The following is a 25,051-nucleotide window of genomic DNA, read 5'->3' as shown; positions in this document are numbered from 1 at the left end:
TTATTTCAATAGTAGTTGTGCACCTGAGCAAAATAACTCATTTTTACCTTTAAGCCCTAATACACCAGTGTGTCAAAGTAATGGAAAACATATATGGAACTGAAGGAAAGATATTGAAACCAGAATCCTTTCTATAAAGCAAAGTCAATTTTGAAGCTTCTTGCAGAAGCCACCTGCTATAAAGAAAACAGCTTCTGAAGGCATAATTCCTATTTTCCCTTGGTTAATAGCATGTGATCCTTGATCACCAAATATAGATGTGTGTAACACTGACATTCACAGTTTTAGCCTTTACCATATAAAGGGAGAAATCATGTTACTACATGACAACATTTTTTTAATTGATGGAAGCTAGATTTTGCTGCAAAATGTGCACGATAACAACAACACATGCCTATTTCCAACATATTAAAGTCTGCATTTGATGAGGTCCTGAGAAGACATGCATCTGTAGTAACTACAATATGGCTGTGTAGAATACAAATCCTTCAGCAGTACCTTGAAGAATAGAGTTAAAGCAGGCTTCTCAGCAAGCAGCTGCACCGATTTGGAAAAAATGTTTCTGTTCATTAAATCTGAGTCTCCCAAATAACCTCCTACAAAAAATGCATTGTCCAACAGGACTAGTAGTGTTAGGATCTTCCTAAAAGGTAACAACCAGCTTCAGTCTTTGCTGACCTACTTTGACCTTCTCCACATTGAAACCTGACAAGCTACCCAGCTGTTTCCATGGCCAACATCCAAAACGTAGAAAATGTCCAAGCACTGGTTTTCATCTACAAGCCAACATTTGTTTGAAACAAATGTGAAGAGCTTCCTCAAAGGTCTGATCAGCGAGGACATATTTGGCCAAGGACAAGACGTAAATCCATAGAAAGCCTTTCCTAAGTTTCTCTGAGCATTTGAATAACTTCCAATCTTCCACATAAACAGTACTTCTATCTCTTGAAGTCTACAGCATCTAAACACTCCCTCTTGCTTATTTCCCTGGGTAAACAGTTACTGCATTCTGTCAGTGCAGTTTGGTGGAAGTCACAGAATCATAGAATCATTTACACTAGAAAAGACCATTAAGATCATAGAGTCTTAGATCTGTAGATCTAACTGTAGAATCACAGAACAGTTTGTGTTGGAAGGGACCTTAAAGATCATCTAGTTCCAAGCCCCCCGCCATGGACAGTGACACCTCCCACTAGATCCAGCTGCCCAGGGCCCCATCCAACCTGGCCTTGAACACCTCCAGGAACAGGGCACCCACAGCTTCCCTGGGCAACCTATTCCAGTCCCTCACCACTCTCATTGTAAAGAAATTCCTCCCTATGTCTAGTCTAAATCTGCCCCTCTCCGGTTTATACCCTTTGCCCCATTGTCCTATCACTACAAGCCTTTGAGAACAGTCCCTCCCCAGCCTTCATGTAGCCCCCTTTCAGCTACTGGAAGGTTGCTATAAGGTCTCCTTGGAGCCTTCTCTTCTCCAGGCTGATCCTAGAGTCCCCTCAATGGAACAATTCTCACCTTAGAAATGGAAGTAACTCACTCTCCAGCTGGAGCAGAAGATCCCAGGAATTATCTTGGTTTTTAGGAAATGCAGCTACATTACTGCCCAGAAGGAGTTCCAGTGCCTCATGGCAAGAACCGGCTTTCATCACTGCTACTTAAGGCTGACTCCACAGTAACAGGTTTGATTTGGAGTGAGTTTGAACTACCCTGAAGAGAGGCAAGCATGACACAAACAAGGAGCCTGTAGACAGCCAGCTGTCTAGCATCTGAAATTTCTCCTCTTTCATTTCATAGCTTGGATTTCTTTATTCTAGTGAGTCCTAAATGAATGGGTTTATTGGTGTACAACATACCAGTACAATTTAAAGCCAGTATGTGGTGGGTTCATTCTATCCAGATGAAAGTTATGATTGTATTATATGGCCACATTTGCAGAAAAGTATGGATGAGTGAATCACTGTACCTCTCATTGAGGTCAGACATTTTGTCTGGAAATAAATTTAATCCAGACTTGAAAGGCTCGCCTGGAGTGATTTCCGTGCAACAACATAAACAATGTATGGTCAGTTATCACCTCTTTTGTACAAATGCATACATTTCCCAGCAGCTGAAAAATTCATGTTTTTTTTAACAACTGATCTTATCTAGGCTTCCTGGGAGTTTCCCATCCAAACTCCTACTGCATTCAGAATTTAAAAGTAAACTTGGCCATCTTTGTTCTGTTGAAGTAGCATGGAAAAAAAGTGTCTTTAATCATGTTCATAAAATTCAGAAATACTGCTCTTTCAAACCTGCAGCTGATGAGCGAAAGCAGACATCCTCAAACTCATTTTGATAGGTTTTCCCTTAACAGACCACAATTCAGTGTATTTTATATCCCAAGTTAATTACATGCTGCTGCATTAATTTCAGAACTTTAATTTACCTTTTAATTTCCTTTGCTGATGCTGAACAGGAAGGATGAGAGAAATAAGTTTTACTAAGTGGCATATTATTTTTAATCTTAGAGTTAGATGACAAAACAAAATTTCAGTTAGCAACCAGTCTGATTAAAGGCTTGAACTTTATTCCGTACAAAAATCCTTAAACTCATAAATAAGGACTTTGAGACAGACAAATGTAATCTTTTTAGTACAAATTTGATTGTCTTTCATTACTTTTTATCTTGCTGTTTTAAGATAAAATATGGAATCATTTATAATGTAATCTACATTTTAAAAGGTATCTGCATGCTCACTTCATGATTCATTTGTGATATCTATTGTTGTCATTTTGTTATAACCTTTTATGATAAAATAGTGTTAGATTGTTTCAAAAATTAGGTATAGTGTCAATACACTGCACCTGATAATCAACACTATAACTTACAGAAGTTGCTTAGTTTTGTAGAAGAACACGCAAAGCATAGCTACACATCACACTAAAAAGAATTTCATATTTTTGCATAAACTTAGACAAAGGGTAAAAAATTAGGTACATAATGTCATCCTTCTGTACCATCTGTCCAGTATTTACACATATGCAGTTACAAACCTGTAACATCCTAATTTCTCAGTTTCTCAAAGTACATTTATTCCTTTAAAATTGCCATTGGCAATGTTTCTGTAGTAACTTCTAAAACATAGAAAACTATGTTCTGACTTTAATTCACCTCATGCATGTAATGCGTGGCTCCCACTGAGACAGCTATTCTTTCTATTCATCCCCGACTTGCCCCAGTTAGTAGGCAAATTGCCACTAGACTCAATAAAAAGAAAAGCAGGCCCAACTGGGCAGATTTCCGAAGCTACTTAGTTACTGAACAAGGTAAACAGAAAATTAATGAGATTTGCAGAAGTACCTGCAAGCTCACGACAAAATTCACATTGATTAAATGAGTGTAACTTGAATTAAATTATATAATCCTGTCACGTCTCTCATGAGGAGACACATGACAGGACAAGGAGTTATGTTTTTAAATAAGGGAGAGTAGATTTAGACTGGATATAATGAAGAAATTTTTTACAATGAGGGTGGTGAAACAGGTTGCCCAGGGAGCTGGTGGAGGAAACACTCAAGGTCAGGTTGGATGGGGCTCTGACCAGCCTGATCTGGTTAAAGATGTCCCTGCTCCTGGAATAATCATGACCGCTTCTCATGGCTTGTACTACATGTAACAGAATAATCTTTACAGTCTTTCTCCAGCTAAAAAACATTCTTGCAGTGATTACAATTTATCTTGTCTATTAACTTTTTGTATGACATTCCAGATTAAAAAAAAAAAAATCATTCTCATCCATTGATGGAAATGTTGCATGTAACCCATAATTAAAACAATGACTGCCTTTAATTTACAAAGTTGTTAATAGCCAATGGGATGGAATGCAGTGGAAGCGCAGAATATAATAAAATGGGTGTCAGACAGGCTGGAGGATCTTTAGATGGTGGTCCAGCTTTCCCTGTTTAGTACAAAAGTGAACTTTCCATATGCAAAGAGTATTTCTGCTTTCTAAGGGAAAAAAAGGCCAGATACACTAGCAGCAGTTTGCATAATCTTAAATAATTCATTCCATGCAATTCAGAAAAGAATATATTTCATAGCTCAATTAGCAGAGGTCACTTATGTGCACCAGTATATTATATTCAGAGATGGTTTTATCTTATTGCGATCTACTTTAACTTTGTTAGTTGCTTCCACATTTAAGCCACAGTTAATTTGCCAAGAAATTCACTATCCTCTCAGTGTTTTAATACAGTATTATCACATAAATGTCTGTGAAACTGGGTCTTCCTTTATTTTTTCATTAATTAAAGCAGACATGTACCCCAGTACATGCTCTTTTTTCTCAAATATTCTCACTTCTGAAAAAAAACAGAGTAGAAGTAAAAGAGGTGATAAGCTTACTTAGCTGGTTGTATTTCCTGGACTATCCCATCATTGCTGGCGAACAGTCAATTTTTTCATTATTTATTATTCGTCATAACTATGAAAAGAGCTGGTCCAGGCAAACTGCTGGCAGCCAGAAACAGCCAGATGCTTTGTCCCATAGATCCATCTTGTTCAATACTACAGAGCACTGTGCTTCGGGCAGCAGCAGCTGCCCAGACCTCTGTTATCTATTGTACTAAAACTTTCTGAAATTAAATTGCTAGTACTAAAACTTCTAAAGCTGAAGTAAGCGGCAGCAATGATGTTGCTACCAAACAGTAGCAAATATATCCTATGGAGTTGTGCTAACAAAAATGTTAGCAAATACCAAAAAATCATGGAATGGTTTGGGTTGGAAGGGACCTTAAATATCATCCAGTTCCATGCCTCCATAGGCAGGGACACATTCCACCTGATCAGGTTGCTCATAGCCTCATCTGACCTGGCCTTGAACACTTCCAGGGATAGGGCATCCATGACTTCTCTGGACAACCTGTTTCAGTGCCTCGCCACCCTCACTGTAACAAATTTATTTCTAATATCTAAGCTAATGTAAATGCTCCCTCTTTCATCTTAAAACCATCCTACCTCACTGTAGTCGTGATCTATTTCTCAGTGGTTGGGATCAGCATAGAAACCTTTGAGACTTAACAAGAACCTGACAAGCTTTTCAAGATCAAAGTTAATGCTACGTTAATTGCCAAGAGTTTCTAATAAAAATCAATACTGCATTTAGCAAAACATTATTCACTTACAAATTGCTGACTGGACATCGACAAAATGCAAAAATGTAAACTGAAAAGACTTATAAGTCCCCGGGGCTCAGAATACTACAGGATTAATTCAGTGTCAACGCTTTTGTCACTGGGAGAGGAATTAGCTTGCTGTTGCAAAACACATCCCTCTGCAAAACACAATCCGAAAAGGCCAGAATCTGAAAAGGTCAGTCTTCCAGCTGGATTGCAACTAACCTCCGGCTGCCCTCATACAGTTTAGAAGTGTCTCTGGTGCCTTTATTTCACAAATACCGTAAAATAAAATGGAGAAGAAAAACGATAAATTGGGAAATAGATCAAGAATGATTAAAGGGGAAAGGTGCTTGATATAGCAGACTTTTAAATGAAGCTGGATGTGTGAAAAGGAAGATAAATGAGAATGAGAAAACTCTATCTGCTACAGTGTTTCAAAAAGATGTTAGCAGGAGATGCTGGGAAGATGAGATAGATCATGCCACAAATTTCGGGGAGAGTTTTTGAAAGGAACGATTGTTTTTCAATGTTTTCCTGTAGGAATATGTCAGTAATGTAGGTGAGTAGGTCACTTCTGTAATGAAGCATTTATACATTCATGATCTGCGTATGATTTAGCTTCCAGCATGATTTTTTAGAAAAAAAAAAATAGACCAGGGAAATGTACATAGAGATGCTGGAAAACAGCTTTAAATTCAACTCTTTTTTAAGTTATACCTGCATTTGTTTATAGCTTTCGGGGGCTGTTCTGAGGCTCCACAAAATCCTGCACAGATCTCCCTTCTTTCCTTATTCTTCAATTAAAGTAGCAAGACTGGAAAGAGCTCACTGAGATCCGATGTTAAGTTTATTGTTAAGGCTTCCAAAACCAGCAGAGAAGCAAGCTCCATCATCTTTATAACAGTCAGACTACGATTTCTGACTTAATATGAGGATACAAGGTACCCTGGTTTGTGAGTCGTAGAATCGCTAGGGTTGGAGAAGACCTCTAAGATCATCAAGCCCAACCACCAACACAACCCCACCATGCCTACTAGATCATGTCCTGGAAGTGCCACATGTACACGTTTTTTGAACACCTGCAGCTTTGGTGACTCCACCACTTCCCTGGGCAGCCTCTTCCAGTGCTTCACCACTCTTTCAGTAACGAATTTTTTCCTAATATCCAATCTAAACCTCCCCTGGAGCAACTTCGGTCCATTTCTTCTCGTCCTATCACTTGTTACTTGGTTGAAGAGACAAAACCGCTTTATAATATGTTCCTAATCTCGTAGGCGCTGCCCAAGCAGCTTCTCCAGCATTTTTGCCACTATGGATGTGTGCCGGGTATAAAATGGGGAGGGAAAACCCCATACCCAGCGACTGGGAATGAGTCTTGGAGAGGACAAGGCGGAAAATCTCTCTTCCTTCCCGCAGTCATCCTCTAACAACGCCGAAACCTCTTGTAACAACCCTTCTGATCTGAGAAATCGTTCGAAACGCCACGAAATCCCTCCTTTGGGTTGTCGCGGTCAGCCTGGCGCAGGAGGCGGCGGCCGGGGGGGGACCCCGGAGGGGTCGAGGGGACGGAGGAGGGCGCTGGCTGTGACTGGTGGGCCAGATGCGGTGGGATGGTTTCGAAAGGGGGGAAAGGGGGGGCGCGGTTTTAGCCACGGGGGTTTGGTGCAAAGCTGCCGGCAGCCACCGGCGCGTCCTGCCCCGAGCGCTCGTCCCTCCCGGCATTGCTGGGCAGCGGCTCCGCGGAGACGGGGGGAGGAGAGGGCGTCTGCCTCGAACGGGGGGGATCGGCTAGGGGAGGAGAAGAGGAGGAGAGGAGAGAGGAGAGCAGAAAGAGAGGAGGAGAGAAGGAGAGAGGAGGAGGGAAGGAGAGAAGTGGAGAGGAGGAAAGGAGGAGAGGAGAGGAGGGGAGAAGGAGAGGAGGAGAGGTGGAGAGGAGGAGAAGAGCGGGAGGTGACGCTAAAGAAGAGAGGAGGAGAGGAGAAGGAGAGAAGAAGAAGAGGAGAGCAGAAGAGACGGAGAGAAGAAGAGGAGGAGAGTAGAAGAGAAGAAGGAGAGGAGGAGAGGAGCGGGAGGCAACGCCGAGCGGGACCGGCCGGAGGGCGCTTCTCGCCGCAGCCGCCTGGCAGGTTTTTCTCCCCGGCGCTGCTCTCCGCCGCCCCTGGGCTGCAGGCAGCGCCCATCACCGCGCCCCAGCCCCGGATCCCCGGGCTGCAGGCAGCGCCCATCACCGCTCCCCAGCCCCGGATCCCCCGGGCTGCAGGCAGCGCCCATCACCGCTCCCCCGCCCCGGGTCCCCTGGGCTGCCTCCCTGTCCCCTCTCTCAGGTCCCGCAGAGCCATGCCCGCCGCTCGCCCATGGCAGCTGCCCGCCCTCCTGCTGCTGCTGCTCCTGCTCTGCGGCCGCGCTGCCGCCGAGGGCCGCGGCTCCCTGCGCCCCCCGGGCCGGCAGCTCCCCCCCACCGGGACCCCCGCGGCACAGCCCAACGCGTCCCTCCCGGCGGCGCTGCCCGAGGGCGGCGGGGGGCGGCCGCGATCCGCCTCCCCCCCCATGTGCACGGGGCAGACCGAGATCAAGGAGACTTTTAAATACATCAACACGGTGGTGTCCTGCCTCGTCTTCGTCCTCGGCATCATCGGCAACTCCACGCTGCTGCGGATCATCTACAAGAACAAGTGCATGAGGAACGGGCCCAACATCCTCATCGCCAGCCTGGCCCTGGGCGACCTGCTTCACATCATCATCGACATCCCCATCAGCGTCTACAAGGTGAGGGGAGGGCGGGTGTGGGCTTCCCTCGGGGCTCCCCGACGACCCCGGGAGGTGCCCGGCATCCCCGCGGGTGCAAAGGCTGCCGGCTGGGAGACTCCCGGGAGCTGGATCTGATATCAAAAACCCTCGGGAGGGGGGGGTATTGCGGTCAAATGTCCCACATGGCATCCCCTCTGCGCCCCAGTTAGCGGTCCAGGCTGGGATCGGGGCAGAAATGCGGGGCTGGAAGTTCTGCGAGTCACCTGGAAACAGATGATGTCCTAGAGATGAAATGAATGGAACAGATAAATGCGCGGTGGGTTCGTGGCTTCCCTGTTTTTCCCCGAGGAGCGGAAGGGTAGGCACGGAGCACCCTTCCCTTGTGGAGTGGGTACCTCCTGCAGAGCTGGGGCAGGCTTGGTCGTGTACTTCCCGCGGGTCCCTGCAGCCTCTGGTGACATGGGGACGTTTTCAGGAGGAGCCAAGCTCATTCAAACCGAGCAACTGATATTAGTTTTATACCTCCATTGTTTGTGAGGCATGATGCTCTCCTGAGCTGTGAACCCTTCCCCTCTGGCCGGGGGTGCAGCGCGGGCAGCCGAAAGAGGAGGGGGCACACCTGCCGGCTCTTGCACCTTCTGTACTCTGCCTTTTGCCGTGGAAAGACTCGCCGAGGCAGGAATACAACTTCTGTCTCGCCTACCCATCTTGTGCAGTCCGCTTGTCCTTAGGAATTCGTTGGGCAGTTGAATCCAGCCTCCAACACTCTTAGGAGGGATGCTGGAAATAATAAGGAGTCTTTTGCGTCGAGATTTTGCAGTCCTGTTCCCTGAGCATCCATCAGGTACTGCATGAAGCGAACAGGAGAGCCTTCACCTGTTCCTTCACTTCACATGGATGTTTGTCATCTCTGGGGGTCTGTTACTTTGTAGCTTTGGAAAAGCCATGTAGAAGAGACCGAGTTTTAATTTAGGCTTCTGTATCCATAGCGATTACACCCAGAAGCTGCTGAAGTTAAGAGAATCCTATATCTTCACCCTTTTAAATCATTGAAGTATTACACAGCTGTTTTATAAATTCTTGAGCTCGATAATCTGGATTGCGTGAGAGTTTTTTTCAGCTGAAGTTTCAGTATTTTCCATACTATACGGTTATCATAGTTCTCGTGAGAGGCATGTACTCTTCTGAGGGAGAGTCGAACTTATGAAACAAAATACTTCAATCTGTTTTGAAAAAAAAACCCTGTATTTTTGCAAAAGAAAAGATGGTGAACAAAAAGCTTTTTTAATCTGCTCTCAGAAAAAAATCAAAAATATTGAATCAATAACAGCCACGTGGTACAAGACTTTGCAATCTCTAAGACACTATTTCAAAATAAAATTATGATAACATGCAATAATATACTGCAGCCCTTATCTTGACTTAATACCTTCAGGTGTATCATTATGAGTAGATTGGAGTGGGAGAAATAAAAGATCAGATTGCAAATTGATAAATATTATACCATCTGCAAGTCCAGGATTTTTATTATGCTCTTGGTAATGCTGGAAGCTGAGCAATAGCTCTCAGGTTCTAAATCTCCCATGCTGCTACTCATCTTAACAAAGTGCCTATAATAACTTTACATTATCCCTTACAACAGTGATTGAAATATTTGATAGTTTAAAATAGGATTTTTGACTAAATGTGAGTTAAAAGAAAACCAGACAAACCTCAGATATTGTCATTTATTTAATCAAATTCAAGATTTTGAGTGAGATTTGGGTTGATAACTTTTCATCAGCTCTACATCTCAATTCCACAGAACAACAATTCCACCCGCAGAACAACGTTGTGATGGAGAATAGAATGCAGTCTAAAGCTGGCTCTATCCACCCTGAATTATGGGACAAACCAAAGGCTAGCCAAGCTTTGGCTTGTAAATCAAGTATACTTAATAGCTGTAACTTGTGATTTGAAACAATTTTAAACTGGATGTAACAGATCTTCAGAACTGCTATCAGATCCTCACTTAGACAGCTGCAGAGAAAAAAAAAAGTGTGAGAGAATTTCTCATGGTAATAAAATGTCAGCAGTTAACTCAGCTGCACTTGTAGTAGCAAGTGTGAAAGTGTCTGTGAACACTTTCCAGATAGACTTTTAAGAGAGAACATAGAATTTGCACTAAGGAGCAGCATTTTATTAGGTATTTAAAGTGACAACTGCAAAACATGTCCCCTGTGACTATTTAAGTGAAGTGAATATGGAAGTAGCTGAAAAAATACACAAATGAAAATTTACATCTCTTAAATTGAGGGTATGTAAAGAAAAGCAGATGTTGTTTAGATGTGAGGCAAATGCAGTCCAATGAGTAAGATGCTAATTAGTTCATTGCATCTGATAAGGACATTTTGTAATATTCATTCCTTTATATTAAATCTAATTTATTGTTCTGTTCCAGTGGATTTTTAACAGGGGGAACAACCCTTCCTCTGCACACTTTTGTGTGCCGGACACTTTTTTTGTGTGAATTTCTGAACTCTGACTATCAATTTGTGATGACACAAACAACTGAGGAAGAATATCTAACTGGAGATACTGTGACAGATTTTTATCTCAGAGCACAATGGAAGACTGGAGAAAAAAAGTCCAGGGAAGGAACAAAACCTGGTCTTTATCCAAGCCCATGATGAAAGCCCAAAATCAGCTTTGTAGGCAGTGGGTTTTTTTTCAGTAATGTGTTTTAGGGATTACGTTAAAAATATAGTTAGCATTGTCAAGCAATGGAAAGATAAGGAAGATCAGATTGGGGACTATATATCCCATGCAGACACAAACTGGCCCCTTAGTTAATCCATCTGTGTTCTAAATAAGGCAAGGTTTCCATTCAAAAGTCTTTTGATGATCTTGCTAACTCTTGTAATGCAAGTACTTATAGGGTATGTATTAAGATGAAGCCAATCTTTTCTTAACTTTCCAAAAATGTCAAGGTGCTTGTCTTTACAAAACATTGTTACTGTTCAACATTACAACTGTTAGTCACTGGTCTTTCTGATGTTAAATATAACAATCTCTTTGTTGGGAGAAACACATTATTTCCTATCTTGCACGTCTGAACCATCTGAGGTCTTACAAAGTTCATCCTGGAATTCCTTATACAAGGTTTATTCATCTCTGACTATGTAAAGTTAGAAGTCTAGTTTGCCTAGGAACCCTTTATGGTCAACAAATGCAGCTTATAGATGCATAAGGAAAACATGAATTATCCAGCGGAGGAACCTGTCTCGACTCAACAGGCAATGGGAAGTTACTTTGTTCTGCAGTTAGATGGGAACAGTCTACTCTCAAGTCCAGTCTAAGGGGTGGTAGAAATGTCTGTATGTTGTTGAAAGTACACATACACTGTTTTCAACATAGATCACCCAACCAAACTCTTAGGTGATGTCAGAATGGATTTGTAAGTTTAGACTAGTTTTTTCATCATGTATGCATTTATTTTGTATACATTCACTCAAAATATGCATGTGACAAATTTCAAAGCAAGTTTTCACCTTCTCATTTGTTTTTTTTCTTCTTCTACCCTGCGTTTATGCTTCCCAATCTGACAGCAGCACAGCTTTCTCAACAGTTAATTTTGACACAGTCCTTTCCCTATGATTGTGAGATTGCAGAAACTTTTGACTTTGACAACAGATAATGAGGGTTCTGTCATTTTCAAGTTGTCTGTATGATATTACTTCATCTTAATTCAGTATTTCTTTAAAAACGAAGCTTTCTGAACAGATTACTAATAAAGACACAGGAGAAGAGACTAGTTTTGTGCCTCATTTTAAGATTTATACTTACAAATCAGTAAAACATTCTTAGCTTAACGAGGAAGAGAGAAATACATTTTCTCATCTAGAGGGAAGATCTCCACCCTGACATCATAATTATTGTTTAATAAGTTTTGTGATTTTTGTCAGAATTATGCCTAGCTGAAAGCTTAAGTTCCTCGGCAAACTGCTTGTTTCAAAAAATGCTTGTTCCTATGAAATACTGAAAAATACTTTATGTGCATGACCCGTCAGTCTCAAAAGTATCGGGTGAAAATTTGTCAGTTGTTTCACAGATATGTGGAAAAAATGGGGCTTGGGAATTAGATGTACAGTTGCACAGCTGGATGTCTGATTTCCTGTGTAACTGCAATTCATATTTATGAAAATTAAGTCCTGTCATCCCGCGAACTACATTTACTGTGAACTAGACGTGCTGTGAACTAGGCTTGCTGTGAATGCACAGCTAGGAGGAAGTATGAATTCCTGGTCTGCGTTTCTGTGTGCATTCATTACTTGGGATGAAGACGATGACATAAATAATAACTGCATGCTTTGCTAATTCTTTGTGCCCAACTGCAGAAAGTCAACAGTAGTAGGCTGGAGCCATGGCATCAGTTTTCTAGCTGGTGGTCACAGGAGCTGAGCTATCAAGAACAGAGTACTGTGCTTGCATGCTGTTGTATTCCAGCAACTGATTAAGAACATCTTTCTACACAACCAGGAGGAAGCAGGGCAGGCACTGCAGTTCACAGATGTGTCTCTGAGTCACAGCATCTCTCGGGGCTGTGCAGCTTTCACATCAGTTTAGGCTCAGGTCTGTGCCTCATCTGAGAAGATGTTTGCTAGGAATGCATCAGGTGTATTGGTTCTTTTAAGTATGATTTCACTTCATTCTGCAGTTTCCCTTCCTTTTGTTATATTTCATTTCATCTCCCACACATTTCTATGGTTTAGCACTTAAAACTTTGCTCATGTAAAATAAATGGCTATAAAAAATTGGAAAGGTCATACGAAACATAGCCAGTGATAGACTTCTCTTGGCATTTTACTGCTGAAAATACAACATTATTTTTTGATTTGCTGCCACTTGGCTGTATCTCACGACTTTAAATAACATATAATTTGTAAAATGGCACTCTTTATACAGATGCCGTGTTATGAATCATTAGAAAATCAGTTTACCCATAGAAAATTGCATTAGACTGGACTTCATTAAGAATAATCATTGTCCGCAAATGCGATGTCCACATGTCCACAAATACGATGCTTCTGAATACAGTGGATTTTCACTGTGCTTTTAAAGCAATGTTTTGAGGAGATGGCAATACAGAAGACAAACAGACACCACAAGGAAGCATAGTTAAGCAGTTAAAACATTCTGCTTTTTTTCTTTTACTTAATGTTTTCAAGCTCTTAGGCAAAGCATTTCATTAGCCACTTGCAATACCATGATGCAGAATTTTATGACTCATGCATCAAAATGCTCAAATTTCACAATACATCAGCTGCAAGAGATGAAAGACATGTTTTTTCAATCCAGTGCAGACAGCTGTGTGTCCATTCTGTCCCTGCTTTAAGTGGACTGAACGCAAGTAATGTTTTGATGTTATGCTAAACCCAAGCTGACGCACTCTTGCTCTCAGTAGACCACATTCACTCAAGTGCAGCCCCATTGTAGTCCAGCCATATGGCTACCAAACTGGCTCAAATCCAGCCAGTTTGGTCCAGTCTGCACCTAAGAGATAAGCATTAGTTTAGGGAAATCTCCTAAGTGTGGTTGAGCAGTTGTGATTTTAGGGAAGAGAGACAGGGAGTATCTTGCATGTGCGCCAGCTAGTTGTAGCCAAAAGGCTTCCACAGAATCTTCCTACAGAAATTTGATCAAAGTTCTGAATTTGAGCTTAACAAAGAACAAAATTATCTTCATTTTGAAGTGCTTTTTAATCAGTCATGTCTGGTTTAATATATACACATGGACAATATGCGATAGATACTATAAACAAATTGGTACTGTAATTATTCACGTTGCAATTTTAATAGAAAAGGTTTTACTGAAAATATTTTAACTACAGATTGCGTTATTTTCCCACATTGCATAAGTAAAATATACGGCATGGTTATTATAGCCTCACCCCTACTTCCTCTGCTTTATTACTTTCCATAAAATTCTCAAGTAACATAAATCCTTAGAATTGATTTTCCTGCTTTATTTCTGCAGAAGCATTATATTCATTGTCCTACTCAAGCCGATCATTTGAGAAACCGATCAAAGCTGGGCTATGTTACAGTTTTCCTACTGCTCTTCTTTCAAAGATCTCATTTCAGCACAGGACTAAAGCAGATTTCTGAAGATATTCTGGTACTAAAAATACTGGTGGGTACTTCATAGGGATTTCCAAAAGCACATCAACATGAAGTGTACTTTTTATTAAAATAAAGTAATACTTAAATTATACCAGGACTTTTCAGAAATTGTCTTAGACCACAGAATTGTTTACTATAGATGCATATATGTGCTTGAGGACTGTGCTGAACCAAACCAATGTGAGCAGGCAGCTATGCGGATATCTACAATCATTTTGGTCTCCAACAGAATCTATACAATGTGATCATCTATTTCTTCTTTTCCTACATCCCTGTTCAATAAGATGCCTGAGGAGACCTAAGCTCAGGGAAAGATTTTGCAATCTCATTTGGGCAGTTATCATTCTTCTTACCTCTCCTTTTCCATTTTGTAGACCTCTATCTGCAACAGATCCAAAAGGCCTCACTTGAAGAAAGTTATGCACAACAGAGATGGACTTAGATAATGTAATAATTACGGAAACTAAGCAAATTTACTTTTATATATAACAATTGTGACTATTTCTTGGCATAACCTTTGTTTTGCCAAGTCTTGTTTTTATGAGGAACTGGAAGATTTCGCTGCTGCTGTGGTGTATTTAAACCATTAGTGCAGCTCATAGCAGAGTACAAAGATTAAATGTTTCGAAACGTAAGGCTACAGGCGAACAAATCATGGCATCAGCTGTAATGAAAGTGCTTTCTGTATCCAGTAAGTCTTAACCCCTAAAGTAGCTAAAGTGTACTGCTGGAGATGTGACAGTACATTCCCCTTAAATTATATGACCCACAGTGCAATTGAGCCAAACTAAAATTCGTTGTGCTATTTTCTTTCTTCAATAACACTTACAGGTACTCCCAATGTGCAGGTAGTCCTTTCAGTATTGTAATACAGATTCATTAGCAAACTGGTTAATAAGGATCTTCAGTGCAGGATTCCTGTAATCCGTCTTTAGCTGCTGCAAAACATTTAGATCAAATGAGCTTTTTAGGCTCCCTGAGTGTCCAGTGGATCCCTTCTTTTGTTATCAGATGGTCAGCTAAACACTGTGGGATATGTTGCTCTCCAGTGTTGCCTGTTGTTCTGATCAGCCTCAAGTAATTTTTTATATTTTTAATAAATGGAGAGTTACTTGGAACATGTAAGAAAAGCAATGAATCATAGCATCATAGAACGCTCAGGGTTGGAAGGAACCATTATAAGTCATCTACAGGTACATCTTTAACTAGATCTGGTTGCTTAGAGCCCCATCTAACCTGACCTTGAATGTTTCTTTGGATGGGGTCTCCACAACCTCTCTTGGCAACCTGTTCCAGTGTTTCACTACCCTCACGGTAAAAAATTTCTTTGTTATAACCAGTCTAAATCTTCAGCAAATACATTGTTCTCCAGTGTTGCCTGTCTTCTCAGCTGATGGAACCTAGACACCAAGATTCAAATAAACCTCACCCAAGGTGTTTACTTGTTGGCTTTGTCCTTGTTCTGATCAGCCTCAAGCAAACCTCATTTCTAGTAAACGAGAAGTTATTTGGAACATGTAAAAGAACCAAGGAACACTCAAGACAGATAAAGCCAATACAAAGATGGGGGGGAAAAGTCTTTACTGAGAGAGCGGTCAAGAATTGGAATAGGCTGCCCAGGGAAGTGGTAAAGTCACTATCTCTGGAGGCATTCAAAAGGCATGTAGACATGGCACTTTAGGACATGGTTTAGTAGGCACGGTGGTGTTGGGCTGATCGTTGGGCTTGATATTAGAGGTCTTTTCCAAACTTAATAATTCTATGAGTCTATGAAATCCTTACCTGCTCAGTCATTTTTTTACCATAAAAACTGTGGTGGTGAAGTTAAAAGCAGAGTGGAGTTCATAGGGGTTAGGAAGTGAAAACTAAGCCTTTATGCATGTCTTTGCCCAGACAGGGAGTGACTGGGATGTTACTGCCTAGTTTTTAGGACACACACCTTGGAGACTCCCTTGTGGAAAGGTTCTTCTTCACTAAGTTTTACATGGTGGGAAAGAAAAACAATCAAGACAAAAGCCTATGTTTCAGCTTTGGGAACTATTTTTTCAAAAATGGTTCCTTTCTAACTGTTGTTTTCTTTTCACAGCTGTTTGCAAAGGACTGGCCGTTCGGTGTCGAAATGTGCAAATTAGTACCCTTCATTCAAAAGGCATCAGTGGGCATCACAGTTTTGAGTTTGTGTGCCCTCAGTATAGATAGGTGAGACACGTTTTTTCATGAAACTCTATAATTTCTTTTCAGTATGGGCATTGGTTCAAATTCTCCTTTCCACTCAGCTGATATAATACAAATAAACTGATTTTCAGCCAATTAAACCAGATGAGTTTTCTTACATTTTTTGATGTGCCAAATGTGTGCTGTTACTTCAGGTACCGAGCAGTTGCTTCTTGGAGTCGCATTAAAGGAATTGGAGTGCCAAAGTGGACTGCTGTTGAAATTGTACTGATCTGGGTTATATCGGTGATTTTGGCTGTTCCAGAAGCGATCGCATTTGACATGATTACGATGGAGTACAGAGGAAAGGATCTTAGAATCTGCCTGCTTCATCCCACGCAGAAGACGTCCTTTATGATGGTGAGACATAAAATCTATGGAACAGTTCCTTGGGTGTTCTCAGTGTTGTATGGATTGTAATGTGCACAAGTGCGAGTAAGATGAACATAATGTTCATATTAAATACTGACAAATTTCTGAAGAATATTGGTTAAAGTAAGAGCATTCACAAACTTACATCTTTTTGTGGGCTTTGGGTATGTTACTGTCTTGTCCTATTTTCTCACCTGTAATGTACACCTTTTAGTCATGCTTTTCAGGACAGACTGACCAATTAGTTATGGCATACTTTCCAAAATGTCCAGCATTCAACTCCTAACAGTGTTTTTACTTTTGTTTTCCTTCCAGTTTTACAAGCAAGCTAAAGACTGGTGGCTATTTAGCTTTTACTTCTGTTTGCCACTGGCTATCACAGCACTTTTTTATACTCTCATGACCTGCGAGATGTTAAGAAAGAAAAGTGGGATGCAGATTGCTTTAAATGACCACTTAAAGCAGGTAAAAATTTATCCCTGACAACTCTGTTGACTGTAGAGAAGATGACAATAATACCTTTACAGGCTTTACTGCCACATCATTATTCTGTCCTTCTATGATGACCTCAAGATTACTGGTAAGGAGAAGTTTCCTAGCAGAGATCGTGCTAACTCTAACGTGAGTTAGCACGATCTCTGCTAGGAAACTTCTCATTTATATATATGTATGGGTAGGTATCAGAGCTCTCGGAAACCTAAGATCTTAACCGACAATCACAAAACTGTTTTTTTCTTGTTTGGTGTTAGCCTTCAGGTTTTATAATTTTTATTTCTTCTTTACAATAATGGGATCTGGATATATTGTAATGAGAACTGAAGTCATACAGTAATCTAGAAGCTGGTGCTATTATTTTGAAGCAATTTCATGCTGAACTAGAGTGAGGTTAGTAGAACAAAACGCATTCGAAGTTAGAAGTGCACCAGACACAACCATCATATGTCACTAGAATTAAAATACTTTTTTACTGTAATGTGTATTTGTGCTTCTTTCCTATTACCAAGTTAAAACTGTAATTAAAATCTCTTGTGGCATTTAAAATAAGACCTGAGATCAAAGCACAAGAAAATGCCATAGAAGACAATCTGGGGTTAGAAAGTGATTGGGGAGAGTAATATGTTCTTCATTTTAATTTAACTGAGTATTTTCATGTCCTTGTTTTTTTTGTATTATTACTCATACTTTTTAAAACTAGAGATACAGAGAATTAGTGCAAGACATAAACCAAAAAGATTAAGCACGTATTCCAAGAAAATAAAGTATTTGACGTTCTCCAAATTCCTGTTTTGATTGACTTTTATTTTGTTTATTAAACATTTGCATGCTAGAAGACAACAACAACCGAGAGGGAAAGACACAAACTATAACACAGTACTGTCCTATTTTTTTTTTCCTCAGAGGCGTGAGGTGGCCAAAACTGTGTTCTGTCTGGTACTTGTTTTTGCCTTGTGCTGGCTCCCACTTCACTTAAGCAGAATATTGAAACTCACTATTTATGATCAGAAGGACCCCAACAGATGTGAACTTTTAAGGTGAGACTACAAAAAAAAAAAATTGCCTGTGTGTTACTGACATTCTCCATGAGCATATTTGGCTTTCCTAATGACCTAGCTTACTCTGTGTGCCTGAAGTTCTCCCTGCTTCTTCATCCAGGACACTCTGGTTTCACTACAGTAGCAGTCTCTGTAAATTAGAAGTAAACACCCTGTTTGCCCAGTCTTCTTCCTGATCCCTTTTGGGACTGCCCTGCTGTCTAGTGGTGTTACAAGGGCAGAGGGGGAATTCCTGTCCCCATTTTCCCTTTCAACAGAACAACTAGGATTAAATCTGTTAATAAAAACCTTGTTAGTGTTTCCTCCCGAAAGTTATGGTGGTTGGATCTTTTGAATACTTCAAAGATGTCGTGAAGTCATGCAGGGAGAAAATTAGAAGGACCAAAGCCCAACTAGACCACCTCTGGTTACTGAGGTGAAAGATAATAAAAAATTGTTTTTATAACTATATCAGCAGCAAAACGAGGGCTAGGGAGAATCTCCAGCCTGGGTGGGAGGAGTGGAGGGGGAATGTAGACACAAAGGATGAGGAAAAGGCTGAGGTACTTAATGTCTTGTTTGCCTCAGTATTTAATAGTAAGACCAGTTGGTCTCTAACTACACAGACCCCTGAGCTGGAGGACAGGGACAGGGAGCAGAATAGAGCCCTCATAATCTAAGAGGAATGTTTTAGCGACCTACTACTCCACCTAGACATACACAAGTCTATGGGGCTATGTGAGATCCACCCAACAATACTGAAGAAACTGGCAGAAGGGCTCACCAGGCCACTTTCCATGACTTATTAGCAGTCCTGGCCAACTAGGGGGGTCCCACTTGACAAGAGATAAACAAATGGGGTGTCTATCTACAAGAAGGGCTGGAAGGAGGAACTAGAGCCTGACCTTGTTGCTGGAGAAGGTTGTGGAGCAGATCATCATAAGTGCCATCACTTGGCACTTACAGGATAACCAGGTGATCAGGCCCAGTCAGCATGGGTTTAGGAAAGGCGGGTCCTGCCTGACTAACCTGATCTCCTATGACAAAGTGACCCGCCTAGAAGATGAGGGAAAGTCTGTGGATATTGTCTATCTAGACTATAGTAACCCCTTTGACACCATTTCCGATAGCATTCTCCCAGTGAAACTGGCTGCTCTTGGCTTGTATGGTTGTACTGTGTTCAGTTAAAAACCAGCTGGATGACTGAGTGCAGAGAATTGTGGTGAATGGAGTTAAATCCAGTTGGTGGTCGGTCACAAGCAGTGTTCCCCAGGGCTCAGTGTTGGAGCCAGTTGCGTTTAATATCTTTATCAGTGATCTGGGTAAGACTCTACTAAGCCTTTTTAGAGAAAATGAGAAGTGTCTCACTTACTTTAATTTCCACACAGCTTTTTTCTTGTGATGGACTACATTGGCATCAACATGGCTTCACTGAATTCCTGCATCAATCCAATAGCTCTGTATTTGGTGAGCAAAAGATTCCAAAACTGCTTTAAGGTAAGAGGCTCTGGGAGCTGTTTCGCTGATTAAAAGATGATGTCAGCAGTAAAATCAATTCCTTAACATGCACAGATTGTTTTAAATGGTCATTAAATTTTACTTAAAATTTTAACTGGGTTATGGTAGCTGTTCTCTTCCCTTCCTGCTGGAGCTACATACACTGGAATTAAAGATTCTTAGGGGCAAAAAGAGAAAGCAAAAGAGAGAAATATACAACAAACCTTCTCAGCACTGTGCTAATCGGTGCTACATCACTTCCTGACTGGAGCTGGCACACAGCCACTTGCAGAGCACTGAGAAAGCAGACTCAGACTGCACTGCAGAGATTCACGTAGCCATATCCTCTGCAACCCAAAGGGGAGGGCACTGACCCTAGGTTCCCCCCATCCTGACTGAGTGCTTAAATCAGTAGGCAGTTAAGTAAGGCAGAAGATTCAAGTATCCACTTGTCCCTTTCCAACGCCAACATTGTATGAGAAAAACCTATTTGTAGTTTTACCTTGGTTTGAGTGAATAGTCCCAGGCACTAAGTCTCCAGGCAGGATTTAAGGCTCTGGATTGCATGTGGATTGCAGCCCATCAGTCCTTCAACCTTCATGCTTGCTCAGAAAATGTCCAGACCTGGGCTTTTTTAATACCTTCAGACACTGTATCAAGATTCTTACATGGCCTACTTGCAAATTCTTAGCTTTTTCTGTTGTTGCCAAGCATTTAAACATTGGCCTGCTAGGCTTATTGCCTGGCTGTGTAAATTCCTTACTGGCTGTATCTTTCTGTGAGAAGCCAGTCAGCTCTACACCTGCTAATGTCTCTCTTAATAGTGACAGCGTATATTGCAGATGGTTTAGTGTCCGTCTCATATTCCCCGTCTACGTTGCCAGCTCCCTGAAACAGTCACTGGAGCTGAAAGCACTTAGATCTGTAGCATCTTCAGCGTGGATACAAGTGGGTGTGTAGGATCCCAGATGGACTTCCAGCACCCAAAGGCTAGTCGGTAGCATCAGCAAAAAGTCTGCAGTACATCTACTAAACGTATTATCAGAGAAAGCACAACAAGGAGTCTAATTTTATTTTCAGATGCATTTAGAATTGCAAACCAGACTCAAAGCAGTATCTGTGAGGCCACTAATGTAAATGACTCAAACTCTTCCCACCTTCCAGCACTCAAGTTGGTGGCTAATGGGACATCCCAGTAGTTAGTGGCCATTTGAACGAAGCAAAAACCTTGTTTCTTTGCTTATGCTGTAATGCCACAATGGCATCTTGTGCACTTGACATTTCTTACATACTGCTGCGTTTCAGTGCATTTTGCCACATGTGCAAAACAAAATTATGTATAATATTTATTCAATTTATTTTAACAGTCATGCTTGTGTTGCTGGTGCCAGTCCAAAGATCTGTTGTCCCTGGAGGAAAGGCAGTCCTGTTTAAAGTTCAAAGCTAATGATCACGGATATGATAATTTCCGTTCCAGTAACAAGTACAGCTCTTCATAAAACAAGCATAAAAGGTATATTATCTTACATTTATGCTGGTGCCTTTTTAAGTAAAAGTGGCAATTATTTAAACAAGATGGCCGTGTTCAGAAAGATTAATTTTGTGTTTGCACAAAAAAAGAACGTTAAAAAAAGTAATTGCCGCAAAACTGTGTCATGTTGAAAAGCACAGACATTTATAAAATCCTCGTTTATGGAACATGAAGAAAAGCAGAGAAAAAACAAGTCATTGTTAGCACTTGAATACTTCTGAATCAGCACTTCCCAATGATCGCCGCTTCCTGCACGTTAAATGATCATTTTTGTTCACTGTAACAGTTGTAGGAACTGAAGTCACCGTAATTACCGAGCAGTATAATATAATGTTAATTGGATCAAAGCCATTATTATATATAGCGCAATATTATCTTTTATAAAGCAGATTAACCACCATCACTACTGTGGATTTGTTTGGGTTTTTTTAAATAAAACATGAAATACTTTGTAATAGAAGCTTAAATGTAAAAAAGTAGAATTTTTATGAGGGATACTATGGACATAGCTTGTTGCAGAGACACCCACAAAACACACAAACCAGTAACTCAAGCTGAAGATTTATTCCAACTAAAATTACTAAACATTCTGACAAACCAAAACAAACCACAAGTTTGGGTGTCAGGCAGGAATATTACTACACAACAGACATAAGAATCCCTAAGTTTCGCAAACAGTCTTTTAGAAAGATGACCAAATGTGGAAAGGCACTCACCTATAAGATCAGGGCTTTCAATTCCGGGGATGTTACCTTGGATGGAATCCCGATCCAAGGGGAAAGTCCTTGACTGCAGACCCACTGCTCCACCATGGGTGGACTCAAATCAGCTCTCTAGGTCTCTTGTTTGTACTATAGTTGAGTATGATCTGTGGTCATTTCTAATTGACTTGGGGTCCCATCCTCCTGGGACTGCGTGTATGACAATAGTTCCTGTAAGTGTGCAAAAAAGGCAAGGTAGGCACCTGAGGATCAGGTTTTGACAGCCAGAAAGCCCCTGGTTTTGTGAGATCTTCGTCAAGCGGGTGTTTCTGCCACACAGCTAATGAAAAATATTAAAGAATGCAGTCAAGTCTGATAATTGTTTTCACCTGTGAGAAGGAACCTCCCGAGGCATTTATAAATCCCCCTGTCTAACCGCTTTGCATGTTCAGTGCATTTGGCAACACTTTGGGTATGGTCCTTTTCATAGTTTCCACACTACCTGTGTTTAATGACAGCAGAAGAGAGAAAAGCACACCAAACACAAAAATTAGTACTAATAGAACCATACAAAAGATGACTGGTATTGGAAACCAGCCATTTTCAACAGAAAAGAAATTTGTTGTATCCCATGTAAACAGTGGGCATTCAAGAGCCTAAAGGTTCTTTACTAGAGATACTTTTGTGACAATTTACAAATGGTTTTGCAATCCAAGTATTGTCTTGAGGCAAAATCTTTTAGAAACAGCACATGGGGAAAATGTAACCAAGGAAAACAGAGGCAGAATTTGAATTTCTATTTTTATTTAGATTTAAATCTTCATAAAGGAAATAATTAACAAACTATACTTCTAGAGAACAGAACTATGTAGCATAGTCATCTTCATACTGTTTTTAAAATATATTCTGCTTCTGTAGTTCCATATTTATGGGCTTAAGAAGATACGTGTTTGGTTTCTGCTTCTGTAAATAGTTTAGTGAAGCATAATTAATTGTAAAGTATTAAAGTATGGGCAGGACCCTGTGAGAAAACAGGAAGATAAAGATGCCTGTAGTAAACATAATGTGTGTTGCCAGGAGCAATGCATGTTTTGTACATACATGACAGGTCATTCTTTGACTTTTCATTTCCTATTAATTTGTTACAGACATCCCCAAGAACTTACTAACATATTTTGTGCACTAAAGCAGAAGTTTTTCAAGAAGAAATGTCATATAACATGCTTTTATAAAAGATGTTTGCAATAGGCTTGGTATTTTATTATAATAAAAATATTTATCAAAAACTCAGGTATTTTTTTTTTATTTCCAAATTTCACATGTAAGGATTTCTACCTTTGTTTCCAGTGTTGGTTAACTTCAGATTTTTTTAATAAAGTGCCTTAGATATGCTCAGGATGAAATCAATTTTCATAAAAACCTTCACCGGATTTTGCATTAGATGGGTTTCATCTTATTTGACTTTGGGTAGCTACAGCTACCTTGCAAACAGCTAGAAGCAGGAGAGGTGAACACCATTCCTGGTGTTGCTCTAATCAAAAGCTGGGTGAATGCTTGTGTGATCAAGCTGAGGACCCATGTGCTTGCCTTTGAGCATGGGCACGCGTGTGTGAGAGAGAGTTTGTGTGTGAATGTGTGTGTACGTTGCTATCAACATCTTTCTGCAGAACATGCACCCAACTGCTATAAGACTGAACTTTTAAAACTATAATTCTATTTCAAGTTTAGTTCTTTACATTTTAGCCTTAACTTTCATGGTAACTTTCTCACAGTAAGCCGTGAATATCACTGCGCATCACCCTGCCTGGCCTGTTTTTATGAAATGTATTTTATCTGTTAAGGGTGGATAAACCTTAAATCCCAAGTTTGGAGCTGATTGGTTTTATTTTCATCAAGTTATATCATTGCAGTATTGTACATGTATATTATAGCTATTTTTATTTAAAATATACCTGTTGTATTGGCAAATGTGTAACATTTTTCATTTTTTTCCTAGAATGATTATTTGTTAAGACAAATCCTGCTAAGTCAGACAAAGGTTTTTCAAATAAAGACCATATATACTACCCACTTATTGGAGTTATGTATATGTATTAGTACATGTTTTGTCTTTTTTGCTTTATTTTTCAAAGCAGTATTTTTACTGAAGCTCTCATTTCTTGTAATAAAAATTTTCAAAACTTATAAAATTAAAAGAATACACAGGAGACCTACAATGCATCTGTGTTCTAGTTAAAATTAAATCTCTTTAATACTCAACGAAGGTGTTTTCTAAAGTCCTCAGTACAGATCTATTCTTCCATCCACTGAAATCAATGAACGTCTAACTATTCAGTTCAGTTGGAGCAGAATTAGGACACAGCCATAGCTCTTTAAAAAAAAACAGCTGACCACTGCTACCTTGAATAAAAAAGCGGAAAACAATATTTTTTTTACAAAGGAGTTGTTTAGAAAAATTGGGAAAAGGAGGTGAAATCAGCTCATGGAATAAAACAACCAGTCTAAGTCTCTCTAAGCCTCAAACAGGACGGCACAGGGAGAAGAGCAATGATGTGCTTGTCCAAAGAGGTGTGACAGAGTAAGAGTTATCTGTCCCAATGGCCTGAAGAGTTGACACAGAATGGCTTGAGATGAAAACACAAGAAAACTTGTAAGGAACTACATCACATTTCTGTGTTTCATCCTTCAGGTAGTAGTTAGATTTTACTTCCCAGTTGCTTTGAATTCTGCCGGCACACAGCTCTCTTGGCATTAAGAGAGGGCTTTTCAGTCTGGGTCGGTTGAACTGATACACTAGTGCAGCACCTCAGACAATCAAATGCAAAGTGTAATTGTCATGGAGTATCTAGTGTGAGCTGTGGCATTTCACTGGTCCAAACAATTCTTAATCAACAGACAATTGGCTTAGCAAGAGAATTTTGTATATACTAAAATAATGTTTGAAAGAATTTTTTATTGTTCTGTGAGCTGTGTAAAATAATTCTATATTTCATTTTCTGTGGTCACTTAAAATAGCAACTTCTGCAGGCCAGACCAGTCAGACCATGTAAACATACTAAATTGCCAATAAAATATTTGTAATTTTGATTCAGTACAAAAAAAAAGCCTGACCTTTTTTCATGTAGGGAGTCCCATTTA

At 40.5% G+C, this 25,051-nt stretch overlaps 1 protein-coding gene across 1 annotated transcript; it reads left to right on the top strand.

The window, feature by feature from the left end:
• The first annotated feature begins 7,079 nt into the window (after nucleotides 1-7,079).
• On the top strand, nucleotides 7,080-23,979 carry EDNRB (endothelin receptor type B). The gene is made up of 7 exons (XM_009565128.2): nucleotides 7,080-7,923; nucleotides 16,153-16,265; nucleotides 16,436-16,640; nucleotides 16,968-17,117; nucleotides 18,051-18,184; nucleotides 19,573-19,681; nucleotides 21,049-23,979. Exons 1-7 carry the CDS (start codon nucleotides 7,495-7,497, stop codon nucleotides 21,178-21,180), a joined length of 1,272 nt encoding a protein of 423 aa, XP_009563423.2. The 5' UTR covers nucleotides 7,080-7,494; the 3' UTR covers nucleotides 21,181-23,979.
• The last annotated feature ends 1,072 nt before the right edge of the window (nucleotides 23,980-25,051 follow it).

This window comes from Cuculus canorus, chromosome 1 (genome assembly GCF_017976375.1).
Source record: "Cuculus canorus isolate bCucCan1 chromosome 1, bCucCan1.pri, whole genome shotgun sequence".
NCBI classification, from domain to species: Eukaryota; Metazoa; Chordata; class Aves; order Cuculiformes; family Cuculidae; genus Cuculus; species Cuculus canorus.
This window is presented reverse-complemented; position numbering and strand designations above follow the sequence as displayed.